General features: G+C 42.5%; 1 protein-coding gene across 1 annotated transcript; it reads right to left on the reverse strand.

Moving 5' to 3' along the window:
- Positions 1 to 675: 675 nt before the first annotated feature.
- Positions 676 to 12,621, reverse strand: si:ch73-62b13.1 (Carbohydrate sulfotransferase 1-like). The gene is made up of 3 exons (XM_041891114.2): positions 12,510 to 12,621; positions 5,566 to 5,740; positions 676 to 2,066 (listed from the first exon to the last, which is right to left on the reverse strand). Exons 1-3 carry the CDS (start codon positions 12,510 to 12,512, stop codon positions 928 to 930), a joined length of 1,317 nt encoding a protein of 438 aa, XP_041747048.1. The 5' UTR covers positions 12,513 to 12,621; the 3' UTR covers positions 676 to 927.
- Between the last annotated feature and the right edge of the window lie 6,433 nt (positions 12,622 to 19,054).

Below are 19,054 nucleotides of genomic sequence, written 5' to 3' on the forward strand. Positions count from 1 at the left end.
GAATGAAGCAGTGCATACACATACTGTACATTAAGCAGCTTTATCTAAGACCACTCAAAAACCTGAGATTCTCCTCGGTACTGTCATGTAACATACTGGGCTGGCAGTTGAGTTCTGTCAGTTTTTGAGTGCAATTTTCAAACCACATGCAAATTGTAAATTAAATACATTTCAATTCCACTGAAAGTTTTTCGGAAATATCTTAAACAACTGGGCATAAACAAAACATGCTTGGAGATATTAAATGGGATGAAGTCAAAGAGGCTGCGTTTACACAGGCAAAGATGATCTATTATCTTTTCAAGATAGTCGAGTGACCACTCTAACAATGTTAATACATCTCCTCAAAGATGGAAGGCAGGCGGGAGAAGGCGAGATCGGGTGGGACCATTCTAGCCAATGAGAGGGCAGAGTCGAATTTGGTCAACAAAAACTTTAATTGCTGATTTGCTACATGAGGCTTATGGTTAGGTTGGTTAGGTTGTTACGAATGCACTGATATAAGTGGACGCACGTGGCATTTGAAAAAAAACAACTTTATATCAGAGTTGTGCATGTTGTTCTCACGCGTATCTGCACTCTTATTGGCTAGAATGGTCCTACCTGATCTTGCCTCCTCCCGCCTGCCTTCCATCTTTGAGAACATGAATTTTCCATTGTTAGAGCGGTCACTCGACTATCTTGTCAATATAATAGATCATCTTTGGTGATGTACAAATTTGTATCATTGGCTAAGTTTACACAGACAGTCCAATTCTGATCTTTTGCCCAATTATAAGCAAAATAGCTGATCTTATTGGTCAAAAGACCAATTAGTGGAAAAAGATCCAAATTGGACTGCCTGTGTTCGAGAGAAGACACAGACAACATATCAGTTACGCTATGGAGCTCTTGTAGCATTACATCCAAGCAACTGCATGGTCACAGTTATAGGAGAGTCTGAAAGGTCCTGGGCTCCACCAAACTATTGGACATGTTTCTGAGATCAGCCACAGAGTGGACCACCTTGTAGCCTAGAAGAGAGAGTGTATCATTGCAGAGAGTCTGCAAAGTCCTTACTATATCAAACCCTAGTCTTAGCCTCCAGCTCTCCGCTGTGGCTTTGGAGTCTCTGGTGGTGGAGAACTTATAGTTCCACTCAGACGTAGAAGGCACGCTGTTGTTGGTGTTCTGTGCGATCCACGAGCGCACGTTCTCGTCCATCTCTACTCCCACAAACTTGTATATCTCCCGGGCCTTCTCCACTGGGTTGAGGGCCAGGTCCTCGTAGCGGACTAGGAGGTAGCGTCCACGCAGCCACACCGGCCTCTGCAGCCCCGTCTCTGCCGACTCCACCATGTCCCTACAGGTGCTGGTGATCTGCGATAGGTCCACGTAGCGCGGCTTCCTGCCTGTAGCGTTCCAGATCTTCCAGGCGCGGAACTGCTCAGAGAAGGCCATCATCCGTGAGGCCAGGATGGCTCTGGGGTCGCGCACCAAGTGGACGATCCTCAGGTCAAGCCGTGGGTCCTCGGTCAGGGTGCGCAGGTCCCCCACCTCCGGAACACGAACTGTCTTGATGGCCACGTGACCCTGCGACAGACATGCCATGGAGGCAAGGGTGAGGTTCAGCGCACCGCACTTCTTGGGGCACCAGGTCTCATCAGGCTGACCCCCAGAGGCCCCCTCCCTGCCCTCGGGGCACACAGGGGGGGAGCAGAGTGCTCGGCTGGAGCTCCGGCGGAAGAAGGACCCAGTGATGTGGTCCTGGGGCTCGGGGCGGATGTAGTTCTCCAGGAAGCGCAGGTCGCAGTTGTAGAGGTTGAGGAGGAGGTCCCGGTAGGCCCCCAGCAGGGCCCGGCGGTCCAGGGCCCGACGCAGCCTGCTGCTGGAGTTGGTGAAGGCCTGTTGAACGTGATAAAGGGGCTCGAACACATAGAAGATGCCAGGGTGCTGGTTGAAGAGCTGGCCAGTGAAGGAGGAGCCGCTGCGCGTTGTGGTGAACAGGAGGATGTGGCGCCGGGTGGCCGTGGATGACATCTCCATGGGCAACATGCTGTCGTCACACAGAGCTCTCCACCTGGAGTCTAGATGTACAAAGGGACAAGGAGAGGATCTGTACCCATGTAATACACATATAATCCTATTGTACTGTGAAGAATTTCATAAACTACGTCTAGAATACGATACAGTTGATTAAGTATTTATAAAATCTAGATAGTATAGTATATACAGTGCATTCAGAAAGTATTCAGACCATTTCATTTTTCCACATTTTGTTACGTTACAGCCTTATTCCAAAATTGATTAAATTGTTTTTTTTCTCATCAATCTACACACAATACCCCATAATGACAAAGCAAAAACAGGTTTTTAGAAATGTATGCAAATTGTATTAAAAAACAAAAACTGAAATATCACATTTAAACAACTATTCAGACCATTTACTCAGTACTTGGGCTCCCGAGTGGCGCAGTGGTCTAAGGCAATGCGTCTCAGTGCTTGAGGCGTCACTACAGACCCCCTGGTTCAATTCCAGGCTGTATCACAACCGGCCGTGATTGGGAGTCCCATAGGGCGGCGCACAATTGGCCCAGCGTCGTCTGGGTTTGGCCGGTGTAGGCCGTCATTGTAAATAAGAATTTGTTCTTAACTGACTTGCCTAGTTAAATAAAACAATTTTAAAAACTTTGTTGAAACACCTTTGGCAGCGATTACAGCCTCGAGTCTTCTTGGGTATGACGCTACAAGCTTAGCACACCTGTATTTGGGGAGTTTCTCCCATTTTTCAGGTCTCTCCAGATTCAAATCCGGGCTCTGGCTGGGCCAATCAAGGACATTCAGAGACTTGTCCCGAAGCCACCCCTGCGTTGTCTTGGCTGTGTGCTTAGGGTCATTGTCCTGTTGGAAGGTGAACCTTCGCCCCCAGTCTGAGCGCTTTGGAGCAGGTTTTCATCAAGCAACTCTCTGTACTTTGCTCCGTTCATATTTCTCTCGATCCTGACTAGTCTCCCTGCTGCTGAAAAACATCCCCACAGCGTGTTGCTGCCACCACCATGCTTCACCGTAGGGATGGTGCCAGGTTTCCTCCAGACGTGACGCTTGGCATTCAGGCCAAAGAGTTCAATCTTGGTTTAATCAGATGGTCTGAGAGTCCTTTAGGTGCCTTTTGGCAAACTCCAAGTGGGCTGTCATGTGCCTTTTACTGAGGAGTAGCTTCCATCTGGCCACTCTACCATAAAGGCCTGATTGGCGGAGGGCTGCAGAGATGGTTGTCCTTCTGGAAGGTTCCCCCATCTCCACAGAGGAACTCTGGAGCTCTGTCAGAGTGACCATCGGGTTTTTGGTCACCTCCCTGACCAAGGCCCTTCTCCCCCGATTGCTCAGTTTGGCCTGGCGGCCAGCTCTAGGAAGAGTCTTGGTGGTTCCAAACTTCTTCCATTTAAGAATGATGGAGGACACTGTGTTCTTGGGGACCTTCAATGCTGCAGAATTGTTTTGGTACCCTTCGCCAGAGCTGTGCCTCGACACAATCCTGTCTCGGAGCTCTACGGACAATTCCTTCGACCTCATGGCTTGGTTTAAGCTCTGACATGCACTGTCAACTGTGGGACCTTATATAGACAGGTGTGTGCCTTTCCAAATCATGTCCAATCAATTGAATTTACCACAGGTGGACTCCAATCAAGTTGTAGAAACATCTCAATGATGATCAATGGAAAAAGGATGCACCTGAGCTCAATTTCCATAGCAAACGGTCTGAATACTTATGTAAATAGGGTATTTTCTATTTTTTATTTGTAATACATTTGCAAAAATGTCTAAAAACCTGTTTTCACTTTGTCATTATGGGGTATTGTATGTAGATGGATGAGGATTTCTTTAATCCATTTTAGAATAAGGCTGTAACATAACAAAATTCTCTGTACAATATTATGGGTCTTGGTTGACTATCATTCTTTATTTTACTACTTTATGAATACAACTTTGAATATTAATTGGTTGACTTCTTAAAGGAATAATCCACTCAAAAACGATACTTTGGTATTTTTGTGTAACTTGCCACATCATGATGATGATGCAAAATACATCATATACTTTGTTTCTTGAAAATCCTTTATCTTGAAAACTTGACTGCTGACATGCAAAACATTTTGGGACTGTATCAAAAGTGGACTAATTAAAAAAAATACCAAAAGCTCGTTTTGGTATTTTTCCTTTAAGGAGATTATTTGTTAAATTATTCCTTTAAGGAGAACACTTTCAGACAAAGATGTTCTGCAACCAACCCTAGGTTCTGAACACATAGACACATGGGATGAAAGAAGTGTGTAAATGTAAAATAGAATCCGGTTAATTCATCATAACAGAGGACTGAGAAAAACCAAGTGAAGACTCTATCAAGCCAATTTCCTTAATAATCCAGAAGGTAAACATGCATGAGTAATATGCTTGTCTGCCAATGTTTACCCATAGAGCAGAATTCTACCATGTGTAATTACTGCTGATGAGGAGTTGATTGCAAATGGGACGTAACTTTTCTGCGGAGCCGAGCTTGACGAAAGGCGCATACAGCCCACGTGCAAAAGCTGATTAATGAAGATAAATTGGAGGATAATTGTCAAATGAATCAAAATGAATCACAGATATTACATCTCTCTCATCCTCTCCTCCATGAAAAGGGGAATTCCCTTGGTGAAGGATTAGCCTTCCATTTTCTCTCTCCCTGTGCTCCTCAAGTGTCACTGACTAATGCCCCCACACAAACAAACTTTCCTCCCGCATGAATACCACATAAGGCTTTTTATGTGGGAAAAACATTGACAAAATCAAACTTGTAAACCCTAAATGTATGTACTCAATAATGAGTTATAGGAAATATATTATCAATCAATTATAAAATAGAAACGTCTATGCATGCCCTCTACTGGTCACATTTACAGTTACAGCTGGCCATCAGTTGAAATTGTCATGCAAAGAAGAGTACAAGTTACTATGTCTAGCTATATAATAGTAATTTTCAAGGAAAATTCTACTTTAACTGGAGAACAAAATACATACAGTAGAACATATAGCTACTTCTGTACAGTAGCACATATAGCTACTTCTGTTTGTTGCTCTGTGTTGTTATGTGTTTGCAGAAAGAGCCTTACCTCTGGGCTGTTGGCTCTCACAGTGGTACTAGACACACACACAAAGTACATCCAGTAGAATGCATGCTCCCATGTGTGCTCCCTAAGCCATATATACAGTCCAGCCACTTTGTTCTGTATTAGTGGTTACATGCTTGGCAGAGTCATGCCTTTGCTCTGGCAGTGGTTGACACACACAAAGTAGGCTACAACATACAGTAGAACGTGTGTTCCCTAAGCCATATAAAGCACAGTCACTTTGTGCTTGTTTTCTGTGTTTGTGCTTGGCATAGTTTTGACCCTACCTTTGGGCTGTGGGCTCTGGAAATAGTGGACTCCTTAGTAGACACACAAAGTAGATACAGTGGAATGTGTGCTCCCTAAGCCATTTAGAGTACAGCCACTTGCGCTTGTTGTTGTGCATTAGTGGCTACATGCTTGAGTTTTGTCCTACCTTTGGGCTGTCGACTCTGGCAGTGGTAGACGCCACCGTGGCAGGGTCCAGAAAGGGAGTCCCTCAGGGTGCGGATGGCTGTGTACTGGACCCCCAGAGAGGCACACACCAGCAACAGCACTGTCTTCCAGGAGCACTCCATCCTGCCTCCTCCTCCGCTCCTACATCCTACACGCTGCAGCCACCGGGGGAAACACAGAGAGGGCACACTCTCCTCAGGTAAACAAGAGTGGTGCAGAAGAGTAGTCCTCTGGGATTTTACATTTTCACTTTCATCTTTCTGCAGACATTCTGACCAGAGCAGATTTATACCAAAGCTTATTATCAGTACATACAAGGGAGCTACAATAGCATATGACAATTTAAACACATATCACCAGAATAACTCAACCTTAATATTTAAACAGTACAGTATATAGCATATGTACACTGATAACTGACAGCTGTCTTCATCTAAACCTAAAGTCTCTGCAGTGAAATCATAGTTTGTTTACCACTGGGAAAGAGAGACCTGGGTTAAAATATCGAAACTATAAAAGGCATTAGAGCAAAAAGCCTCTATTTTCCCACCTTCAAGTTGATAGTAGGTAATAGCACTTGCCGATCCAGATTATTAAAATCCCTTCTAGCTATGCTTCCACAAACACTCCAAATTGCTCTCTTAACACTTAGTGAAATAGCTCCAAATAGCTCCACACGAGCCAATATCATCAAAGCCATACCTTAATAGTACTAAATGTATAAATAGAAGGAGAAATTGGCAATGCCTCCTCTTTCTCTCTCTCTCTCCATCCCTCTCTCTCTCCATCCCTCTCTCTCTCCATCCCTCTCTCTCTCCATCCCTCCACCATCCCTTCTCCCTTTTAATTCCTCATGTTCATTGATGATGTTTATGTTGTGGTGGCAGGTTAATGTCCCCAGGAACATATCTTACAGCCCAGAGATAAGCTTTTGATGTTCCATTCATCACATACAGGCAGCATCCCTCCCTAGACATTCACTGTAAACAATGGGATCAAAAATTGCCCACATCATAGTAGACATAATCTAGCACAAGAGCAATAAACTAGCACAATACAATTTTATTTATTTGATTATTTTAATTCTAGCAAAATAAAAGGTTGTGATTTGTGAGACTGATCTGTCTGTCTGAAATGTCTATGATTTCCATGAAAAATGAAAATCTGAACATAAATGACTGAATGAGATCAAATAATGAGAAACTTTGACCAGGCTACTTAACACCATTGATTCTCGGGGAAAGAAAAGAAAAGGCAATCAGCCGTTATGACAGTACATGTACAGCCCTTACAGCCTGTCTGCCTATTGGAGATCATGTGAATCCTCAGTGACTAGTTTGGTTTTCATTGCCATTCATAATCAGAGCTCACAGACCCTCCGCTCCTTGTCCTCCCGAGACAACAGAAGCAGATGCCAAGTTTACGGATTAAAGCAATTTGATTTGTAAGGGACTTGTCTTCCCTCTCAAGATCTGGCATTTTGCCGCTATGGGACTCCTCCCAAATATTCCATCAAGAGCTCGAAAACAGACTATGTGTTTTGAATTGTCTGTTGGCCTCATTTATTTTTCATAGCATAACAGCATTACAGAGGATAAATGCCTCTGGGGATGATAGGTTTTAGAATACACAGTGTATCTCATGCTGGGTGTTGTTTTTGAAGAATTACAGAAGGACCTGAGCAGGTATTTTTCTAGTCTAAATAAAAGGGACAACAGGAGATAATGGCTTTTGTGCTTTAGAGTCCAGAGATGGGGAGGTGGTCATGGAAGTGAGGGATAGGGGCGTAGCGGGGCTTTAGGGAAGCAAGTGAAAGCGGTGACAATGGACGATGCTGACAACTAAAAGTCTGAATTAATTGAATTATTGGTTGCGTACACAGTTTAGAAGATGTCATAGTGGGTGCAGCAAAATGCTTGTGCTAATAGCTCCTAACAAGTACACAAATAATAAATAATCCAAAACTAGAACAAGAATTGAAGAATGTCAGAACGAATCCAATAAACAACCCAAATAACACTGTATCAGTAATCCAAATGCAATATATGCATATATACACCAAAATGTATAGTAAGTATATCTGTACAGTATGATATGTACAGCAGTAGATATATTACAGTGAGCTATGTCAAGAATCCAGTATATGAATACACAGTGTGAAAAACAGTATAAAAGAAACGGGAAGTGTCCAGTGTTTAATGTCTCTACATACATGGGACAGCAACATTGGTGTGTGAGTGTGTATGTGCGTGTGTTTGTAAGTATGGGCGTCAGGGGTGTAGTGCTGCCGTAGGATGGAGGAGCGGCAGGCCCTCACTTCTTTCAATTTGAGAATAAACAGAGCTAGTAAAACTATTTCTGGAAAATTAATTACCACACAAATTCCATGAAAAACGATAGAATGACAAACCAATTAAATGTGTATTCTTCCCTGTCTTCTCTCTGGTGGTGGCGAGAATGATGAAGAACTATAGGCTACGTGTGTGCACTGCGGCGGCCCGTGGGAGACTTGACCACTTTGGCCAATCAGGACATTGAAAAAAAATCTAAATTCACAGTGTGTCTGCCTTGATGTTCATAAAACTCCACAGACCCCTCTTGCGAAGTGGAACCCAGAACGATATGTGACCACTTGGTTATGGCGACACCGTTCTGCCAAGGACACCCAAACCAGAGTGCCCACCGCAAAGCCCAAGGAGTCTGACCTTTTATGGAAGTTGCTGTAGCCCTGCTTGGGATATTTCAAATTCATTGGCTATTGGTTGAGACGCAAGGCCTGTTCTCGCTTGGTATGTCAGGGTGGGCAATTGGAAATGTGAATTGGGCCAAGTTGGAGGTAATAATGCATTTAGGTTAGAGTTTATTGAGATGCATGAATACACCACAACAAAAGCTTGATTTTATGGCTGTTTTAAAAATGATTTCCTGAAGTTCTACATAGTAATGATTTATGTTCACTACTTGGTCAATTGATTTGATAGCATGTAGAATCTATGCAAATAAATCCTAGGAATTGTTAGTTCACCTCTCTGTTTTCTTTCATTCTGTAATAGGGTATATTGTAACCATCAAGCTAATCAAAGTTGATTTATGATACAGTGTGTAAACTACGCAATACAATGAAATGCCTACTCACAATAAAGCTCTCCTCACAAACAGTGCAATGATGTTAAGCTATATGTAATTTTATTTACATTAGGCTATAGCCTACACATAGATAGAACATGTAGTCGTAGGCCTACTGCAAATTATTGTTGTTTGTTCCTGAACAGGCCGAGAGGCAGCACTGTCCTTATTATTCTTTATTTATTGAGGGAAAACCCATTGAGACCATGGTCTCATTCCCAAGAGTGCCCTGATCACAACAATACAACAACCAATACAATGTAAAACTAAACAGCAATCAATACAAAACACAACATTTATGAAAAACATTTCCAGCCCTCAGCTACTAGGTCCTCAATTAACACCCTAAACTGCCCGAGCAGCACCAGAACATGTCATTGTAATGAGTTCTGCAAATTGTTCCAGCAGTGAGGCGCATTAAAACTGAAAGCAGATTTACCTCATTTGGTGGAGACCCGAGGAACCTCAAGAGTTAACCAACCCTGTGAACGGGTTTGATAACTCATTTTTTAATACTTCAACAACAAAGTTAGGTAAGTCGGAAGCTTGTGTAGTAGAGCTTTGTAAATAAAAAGGGAATAGTGAAGTGATCTACTGGACTTTAATGAGGACCAGCCAACCTTTTGATACAGGATGTAGTGATGAGTATTAAAACTGTCACCTGTGATAAAACGAAGGGCGCTATGGTAGACGGCACCCAAAGGTTTAAGAGTAGTGGCTGCTGCATTCTGGTAAATGGTGTCACCATAGTCAAGAACTGGCAGGAAAGTTGACTGTACAATCTGCTTCCTGCCGTTTAGGGAGAGGCAAGCTCTATTTGTAAAAAAGAAGCCCACTTAGAATCTGGTCTTTTTAACTAGCTCATCAATATGTTTTTTGAACGTTAAATCCTTGTCAATCCAAAAGCCCAGATATTTATAGGCGGGAACCCGATCGATGGGAGAACCATTCAATGAATAAATATGTAGTCCATCTGAAAAATTTTTGTGAGAATGAGAACAACATATATTTAGTCTTGTCCAGATTAAGTACACGTTTTAAACCAACCAGGGCATTTTGTAAAGCAACAAAGTCAGTTTGCAGCTCTAACAACGCCTGGTCTACAGTTGGTGCAATGGCATACATAACAGTATCGTCTGCATACAGATGAATATTACGAGTTTTAACAGATAGACCAATATTATTTATATAAATAGTCAAGAGAACAGGTCCCAATACCGACCCCTGTGGTACACCTTTCGTAATATCGAGGAACATACACTAAACACCATCAAAAATCACACATTGTGTCCTGTCTGACATATAATTCTCAAACCACTTGCAAGAAGCCTAATCCAGGCCTATTTCAGTCAACCTTTGAATGAGAGTGTGATGGTCAACAGTGTTAAAGGCCTTGGAAAGGTCTATAAATAAGGCAGCACAATGATTTTTATGATCTAAGCAATTTAACACATCATCTAAAACAAGCGTAGCAGCTGAAACGATGCAATGTCCAGGTCTAAAACCGGATTGGTGCTATCCTTCATCACTACAAGTTGGTTCAACTTCTTTAACATCATTGCGCGATCCTGGCGCTGTCCTTTCAGCACCACAAAGGGCACTCCAATCGCTTAAAACTACATCTCACCAAGATCTGTTGCCTACACCTTATAGTCATACTCATCACTTATTATTATTATTACAAATAGAAGATTATCACTTCTCACAATGGTGCTAGTTTAGTAAAGTTAGATCAAAGCTAAATCAATGTCTCGCAAGATCACATAATGATTCATTTGCATTTTACATAACATAACAGAATATAATACCATAGCATAGTAGGCCTATAGCGTTACTGTTACACCAAAAACACCTACTCATTTCTAATGAGATTTTAGACTGGTCAGTCAAACAAAAATGTATAATGCGCCAAAACTCAACAGAGCGAGCCAATAGGCAGGATATATGCTTTGATTGAAACAAAATACAAGAAGTCTAATAGTTTTTTAACACCATCTGCTCTAATTCGAGAAGATCTAAATGCATATTCCCATGAAACTGATTGAGATCAATCAAATGATTGTCATGGAGATGTAGTTTGGACCGGTAAAATGTGAAGAATCATCATTCACGATTGACAGTGATGATGGCCTATTTTGAAATTAGGTAGCCTATGCCTAACTTGGTGTTTGAGGGTATCAAAACTAGAACATTTTCTTTTGACAATATGTGTGGCCATAGTGCAATAGAAGGATTCATTTTATGCATATTCTATAATGATAGGCTATTCGATTGGCTGTCAGTACAAACTTTGAGAAAATTATGATGGAATTTACATTTCTTAGCGCTCCCTCATTTAAAAAAATAACACTACACCACTGATGGGCGTATGCATGTGTGAGTTTATATGTGAGTACAGGAGTCTGCTAGTGTAGGAGGTGTTTGTGTGAGCTGGTGTGTGTGTTTTGTGTGAGTGAGTCTATCTTTGCCTCTTACGACAGGAGGTTGTGGGCTCGATGGCTGTTCTACAGTCTGATGGCCTGGAGATAGAAGCTTTCGGTCCCGGCTTTGATACACCTGTACTGTCTCTGTCTGCTAGATGGTAGCACAGTGAACAGACCGTGACTCGGGTGGCTGAGGTCCTTATGATATTCTTGGCCTTCCTTTGACACAGAGTGTTGTAAATGTCCTGGAGGGCAGGCAGCGTACATGCAACAAACCAAGGTTTAGACAACATATTCAACATCATACACATATTTCACAACACATTCTCACACATATTCCTGTCCAGTCACACATAAAACAGCCTCTCTCTCTCCCTAACACAGGGAGCATGCCATGTACAATCCGGAACAGCATACATTGCACAGCACAGCACAGCACAGCACAGCAATACACAGCCACAGGCAAAGCAGCTAAAAGAGAAGAGAGCACTCTCAGAGAGAGAGGAGCTCCACTAACCAGAGGCTACAGACTAACCCCTGCGATATGAGAGAAGATGAATCTAGTCCTACATGCCTCCCTGAGCTCAAAGGAAAAAGAAGTGCACACTGGCACTTTTAGATGTGGAGAGGTCAATTGTGGATCTTCTCTTGTGTGTGCTGACTTCCAGCACCTGTCTTTACACTGACATTATAGACATGATTATGATTCAATAGGATATGAACGCATCATGCAACATGCAAAAAGAGGCAGTTGTGTGCATGAACACACATACACAATCACATAGCCTACATTCACCCCAGAGCGCAATCAATTAGTTAGACAATAGATAGGCTACAAAGTTTTAAAAAACGAACATTTGGTTACATTATAAAAGGTGCATTTTAAACAAAAAAGTGATGTCTAAATGCAGTGTTATTGAACTAAAACGTTATATCGGTCTTCCCTATCAGAGCAACCCTATCAGAGCAACAGGATGGAAAGCGTCGTGCACCTGCGTTCCAAGGAAAGTGCACAGTAAATACATCTACAATGTTATGACATGTTGTCTATATAGGTCTACTACTTCTTCAAGATATAAGAAACCACATAATTATGTAAACTATCAGTGGCGCGGACTCGGAGCCAACATCCTCCAACAGAACCGTAGGCAGCCTACGGTGCACGGTTCGGAACCTGTGTAGGCCAGGTAAGCGTGAGTTCAAGCAAAGTCCATCGTCATTTATCACCGGTCCGGCAGATAGGCTACGATCGATATCTGATAGTATAGATAATACTAGTTCACACTTCACAGTCACACAAATGCTGCCGTATGAAACAAGACGAATAGCAAGCAAAATACAAAACAGCAATAAAATAAACTCAGCTTAATCTTACCATATAAACTCTCTGCCAAATTAGCTCGGTAAAGTCAAATGCATTGGTGGCAAACTTGTTACAGAAGCTCCATCAACATCTTCTTGTTCTCGACGGTGTGTCCAGCAGCTGAGTGCCGGATAAGCAGAATGCGAACTGACAGTCAGAGCAGGCAGCGAGCGGGTTATGGAAAGGCGCTAAGGGATGGAGCAGCAGAGAGCGCGTGAGTAGGCAAAGCAGTAGGCAAGCCTCCCAAGTGTCATTTTCAGCCCAAGGGTGACTCATAAGTTGATTTCTTTCGATGTTTTTATATAATATGCTTGTAATAGGCTTTGAATCATCACACATTTTATAATAACTGTAAATCTATACTAGATTTGTGGAAACAGGTGCATATGGTAAGCAAAACAACATGATAGGCTATTGATAACTATTGGAACTATTCTATATTTAGTGCCTGTGTCTATTTTGTTTAGCTTTATGTGGATATATACAGTATACTGTTATTCTGCAGTGTGCAGAATATCTCCAACATCTTTTTTCATCAATGCAGCCAGGAGGGATGCCTCTGCACATCCAGATCATCAGAGGCAGTTTACAATACATCACTGCCATGCTCTCCACAGGGATTTATCCTGGACCCACTAGCTTACTTACCCCTCAAATGGAGCGGCAATGGCAGGCATTTCTGTCCATGTCAGCACACACACAGCCTCCCCACGATATTACAGTGACACAATGACCCCTATTTTTCTTCATTTTCTGTGGAGGATGCATGCTATCATACCCCATGTTGCCCTGATAGCAGCCTAGCAGGCTCGCTCAGTTGACTCTGTGCTTGTGGGAGGAAGGGCCCTCTAACTCCTCTTGCCCGAGGGGTTATTTTGGGGTCCGAACTCACCTTTGACAGCCTGATTACTCCCGGGTGCTCGATTTTGTTAACCGTGGTTATTTCCTATTTACAGGATTCGTTTTTGGAGCTGCCCTTTCATCTTAGAAATGTTTGTCCCTCTGACAGTGCTCTTTATAACCACCAGAGTTTGTGTGCCCTTTTCTGACCTTTGTGTCAACCTTTAAACGTCTCCAGAAAACAGAGCAAAACAAAGCAAAACAAAAGTGATCCCAGAACAGGGCTTTGGGGCCCTGCTACAACATCACAAACACAAAGCTAGGCCAAGGCAGATTCCTAGCCAAAGCTATACTGTACAGTACAAGGCAAGCAAGCACACACAAAGGAGTTTGAGCTGCCAAAAACACTGAGAGGGAGCCTTGCACTCAACTGCATCTCTCTCTGGTCCTCCATTCCTGCATACCTGCTATATTGTACCATCCATCCTCAACTCTAAACAGCATAACGCCCACACCTCTTAGACGACTAATCTTTCATTATAGTAGGGGTTCAGACCATCAATAAGAGAAGAGTGATTTTTTTCTGTGTGTGATGTAAGAGTCCCCTGGGTTGCCCTGTTGCCTCATGCCCACTCTCGAGCTTGCACCCCCATACTGCTTGTGCCAGCTCACGACACACATGCACACACACATAGGATCTTTCAAATTTCCCCACCAATCACCAATTGATTGCTCTGAAGCCTCGATAACCTTTCTTATGAGATCTGGGCTCAGTAACTATCTGCACAGTTTTTTGTCAATCAGATAAGCTGTCAGTCAGAATGTGACAGGGAAAAGTACAGCTCTCAGACATTTTCTGAGGAGGGATTTGATCTGTGAAGGAAAGTTAACTTCCCCGAGTTCCCTCTATACTTTGTCTGAGTTGTGAGTAAAAAGCACCCATCAGAGCAGGCTCTGCTGCCACATAATAAGCAGGTGAAAGGAACTCTCATTTCAACCTACCAGTATGCCAACAGAGGAAGCTACATTTGATTGAGCAAACAACCACAAGGGCACACAGGCAGACTTTCCCTCTAATGTAATGTGCTTCTAAACTGTTCTAGGAACTTATTAGAAATCCTGAGCAATGTTATTGGTGCTTGGTTTCCAGTATTATGCAGTACTATTGTAGTAATATAGAAACAAATATAGTTTATAGCTTACAAATATATTTAATAGTTTGAAATATATATTGTTTATTAATATAGTTCAACTTTATACAATGTGACATTCATTTAATTGGCCAGTCTCTTAGTCTCAGCATTTTATCTAAGTTCTGATTGTCTTCAAAGTTTGTGTAGAGATTGTGTACTATTTGTTACAGTATGTCAAATTTCAGGTCACAGATGGGGGTCATGACTCTATGGAATAATGCTTACCCCAATCAGAGTCCTAATCACAGCCTGTTTCATATCTGGCCCTGTGATGTCCTCTGGTGTCCGCAGAGCCCCTGACCCCACCCATCTCATTGTCTCCCTCCTGGCCTCTCCACTGTCCACTGAGGGAGGGGAGGAATTGCGTCCCAAATGCCACCATATTCCCTTTATAGTGCACTACTTTTGACCAGGGCCTATAGGACTCTGGTCAAAACTAGTGCATTATGTAGGGAATACGGTTCCATTTGGGACACACACATAAACAAATCTGACCCCTGGGCTGATCCCATCACTGGCTTCTATCTGTAAAAATCCCAAATAATAAGTGACGACTGCATTAGCCAATCATCTGAGTGATACACAGTGGCATGCATTTGCTCCCAGCTCTCTGCAATTTTTGGATGTCTAGTCTATTCATTTGAGCTTGGCTGGGCCAGGTGCAATTTAGGTGATGATGATGGTGTGCGTGCGTGCGTGCGTGCGTGCGTGCGTGCATTCATGTCTGTGTGCATTAAATGTCTCTCTTCTGGCATGTGCTTATCTATGTGTGATGCATTTAAACATGACTACAATAGTTTTTTGAATAGGAGCTCACTTGAATATAGATTATCCAATTTTGACTCTCTTTGTGTTCAGGAACATTAGTTACTCCTCACCCGGATAAAACCCAAGGCATAGATTGACCATAGTGGAATGTGGGTTGTTTGCATGATACTTCATATACTTGTATGATTTTATCTTTCAACTACAAGATGCTCACGCGAATGAACAAGTCTAGATTTGAATACTGTTGCGTGCCAAACTCAGACCTTTTCTTCAGAAATGCAAGCCTGCAGGTTTAGAGTAAAAAATAGCAATTACAGTGAAGCCACTGTATGTGGGTAGCTTTATGTCAATGCGTGGGATCAGAAATGTGCTGGCAATGACATTTCCTCTTGGCACCCATCGTCACAGTTAAAGAAGATGCTAGTGCTTCTGACATGTCAAAAGAGACAATTACCTGACTAAGACGTTCTCTGTCTAACCGGTCCCTGCGTCTCTTGTCGCTCGGCTGGGGATTCTCGTGCAAGTGTTTCATAATGACACATGAAATCAAACAAGAAAGTTTCTGGCACTGAGGCAGCAAAATTTCAGGCACAGAGGCAGCCTAAGCCATATCCCATAAACATCGAGACAATGACAACAATCAGGCCATGGGTTATAAACCAAATTATTACTCGCGACTTGCAACAAAGCTATAGTAAAGCCATTTGAGAGTTAAAATGTAAAGTGATTGTGAGGATACTGTATTTAGAGGCTATGGGGTAGGCTTGTTCTCACTGAAAAACAAACATAAATCTCTTTCTCCCAGGGACAGACTAGACACCTGACAAGAGAGACCAGAACAGTAATAGAAATGGTTAGCGTGTGTGTGTTCAGATCCCAGTGACTTGTCCTCACCCGTCTGGCTCATATTGTTTGGGCAAGTTCCTCCCCTCCCTTCCTCCCTCCCTCCCTCCCTCTCTGTCCCCATGTTCCGGACCCATCAGCGCTGGCCTCTGGTGCATAATTGGGGCCATTAACACAACACATCGCTCTCCAGACACCAACAGCCCAGCCAACCCTCTCTCCTCTCCCCTTCTCTCCTCTCTCTCGCCAACTATTTCACACTCACAGGGCTTGCAGCCATTACATTCACAGGCAGGAGTAATGGACCTGGCAAATTCCAACCGAGCGCAGCTAGCAGCACCACAGGCTCAGCCAGCCAGTCAGCCGCCAGGGACTCACCAGGGACACCAAGCAGCACAGACACCCTGATGCTACATCCCCTATGATCATAGGGAGGCAGGCTGGAGGTGCAGTGAGGGATCTTGTCTGTATCTGTTGTTGATTGTGATGGCGAGACATGTAGGGAAGATAATCGTTTTATTAGATTTCTCAAATGTTTTCTGGAGAGGCCCAAGTAAGGGAGGCTTTGGGTTAACAGTTGGGCTAGCTTAATTTCCCCGCATCATTTCATTGACGAGTTTGTGGATTATTTAGTTATGCGAATGATTGCTCTTTTAATCATTCTCTACTCTGTTCCATGTGTTGTTTTAATATCACCCTCTGTTAAGATCCCCATTGTTGCATATACACATAAAACGTTTCTTGCCCGTTATACACCCAACTCGTCACAGGGAGAATGTGGATAGATAACTGCAGAGATGTTAGAGACGAGCTTCTTCTGGTTCTCATGCCTAATTAATAATGGACTCACTTGTACACACACATCGGCCTTTCCCCTGAGAGACCAACACACAACAGTGATGGCAGACCAACAGAGATGACAGAGGAGTTAGCATGCCTCAGAGAGCACCACTCTAACACACTCTGGTTTGTAGGTTGAGTGGGAAAGATAAAACTGGTAAATGGATCCGCCTGACCGTGTGTGTATGTGTGTGTGCGTGTGTGTGATTGAGTGACAAAAACTAAATTACACATTTCTTCCTCTGTATTTAGTGTTGCTTGCCAAATAAACCCACAGATATGGCAATTTATTTCCCGCTCCAACCACATATACATTTTATGCAGTAGTACAGTGATACAGAATCTCTCTCTCTCTCTCTCTCTCTCTCTCTCTCTCTCTCTCTCTCTCTCTCTCTCTCACTCTCTCTCTCTCTCTCTCTCTCTCTCTCTCTCTCTCTCTCTCTCTCTCTCTCTCTCTCTCTCTCTCTCTCTCTCTCTCTATATATATATATATATATATATATATATATTTGGCTGAAAAATAAGAATTCCCCTTGCGTACCCTCGAAACCATTATCAACATAATTCTGAAACCTTGTAACTCATAGTGTGAATGTCCTAATGTCATAGTCCAACCAGTGTATCTAGCAGTGAATTATACTCCTGATTATGCACTGCGACTGCCCTTTGTTCTAGTGAAGGTGAGTTGTACAGCTTGTCCCCTGAGTATTTATGACTGGTAGTTTTTTTAATGTAATGTATTATAGTATCCTTTATGAAACCTGAGGGTCACCTTGCAAAAAAATAGGACTAAATATATAACCTCATAAAAACGAAACATGTATCACTTCAGTAGAAATCTTTTAGAATGAGCTGGATGACGTTCTTTTTCATTCCAGATATGTGGCAAAACTGTAAAGTTGTTTAAGTCAGTAATGCTATGCATATTTGTATGAATAGTCTTGTAGACATAATGATCAGAAAATATTGAATTATGATAATGAGTGTATCAATATCAAACCACTGTAAAATCAAATACTCATATCAGATACAATACCGAAACCTAAACCCATCCACCCATTTAAATTCCTCTTTTCTAAAACATACAAAAACAACAAAGACTTCAAATTAATTTAGGAAAATAAAACATATCCCTTATCAACCACCATTGTGTTCATGCATACCACTATCTTAACACTTAATGGCTAATTGAACCTAAAGGACTGTATGGTAGGGAAGAAAAAGACTTCTCAAGCACCAGGAAAGTTTTTCAAGGTCTGTTTATTTTTCGCATATCGATGCCAACTGTACTTGACAGGAGAGCAACCCGACTGGTTTAGTCATCATTTCATGTCATAAATGGCCCAGAGTGTTTTCATATTACAGTCACGCCTCATTTCAATTATGTATCTCTGCCAAATATATTTTTTTCCTGCCCCTGTTTCTAATATTTACAGTTATTGCCATGTTGTCTCTCATTAAAATACTTTGCAAAACAGAGATTTTTTTGTGGAGTGTGTGTAACTCTCCTACCATAAATCACTTGTTAGAGTAAAACACTTCATTCCATAAAACACATTTATGATTTGGAAATAAGCAGAAAGACAGCGAGTTACAGATTAGTGGGAAACAGTGTCCTTTTGAACCCACATACTTTCAGGTCATATGTTCCTGACAAAACTCTTTTAATTATTACGTTTTTCAATGAAAACAGATTCATAACACAGGATCAACCATTGATCCACCTGTCAGTCAAATCCGTTTTTAACTAAGCATTAAGGCACTGCTTTATACAGTTGATCCCCAGGACAAAGCCTGAGTACATGAGGCATTCTCCAGTGGTTCAGAATAGAGGAATGATGAGACGGACTGTTACGGACCTTGTCCATTTGGGTCCAGTTTCTCTTCTTCACTCAGCCCAGTGCCCATTGTTTTCAGTCCAGACTCCATGGCTGCACCTCTCTCTGTATTGGTGGCTCTTCTCCGACGTACAACCACCACAGCTGCTATCACCGCCACAATTAGAAGCCCAGTCAGCACTCCACACACAGCAATAACAATGGTGTTGTCTGCCTCTTGTTCCACAGGTGTGTC

This window comes from Coregonus clupeaformis, chromosome 11, assembly GCF_020615455.1.
Source record: "Coregonus clupeaformis isolate EN_2021a chromosome 11, ASM2061545v1, whole genome shotgun sequence".
Classification (NCBI taxonomy): Eukaryota; Metazoa; Chordata; class Actinopteri; order Salmoniformes; family Salmonidae; genus Coregonus; species Coregonus clupeaformis.

Bases quoted from the DNA above. Each gene is read 5' to 3' on its own strand.
- si:ch73-62b13.1 (XM_041891114.2), bottom strand. The intron at 2,067-5,565 runs GTAGGACAAAAC...TTGTACATCTAG, and splicing joins CCAGAGTCGACAGCCCAAAG to ACTCCAGGTGGAGAGCTCTG.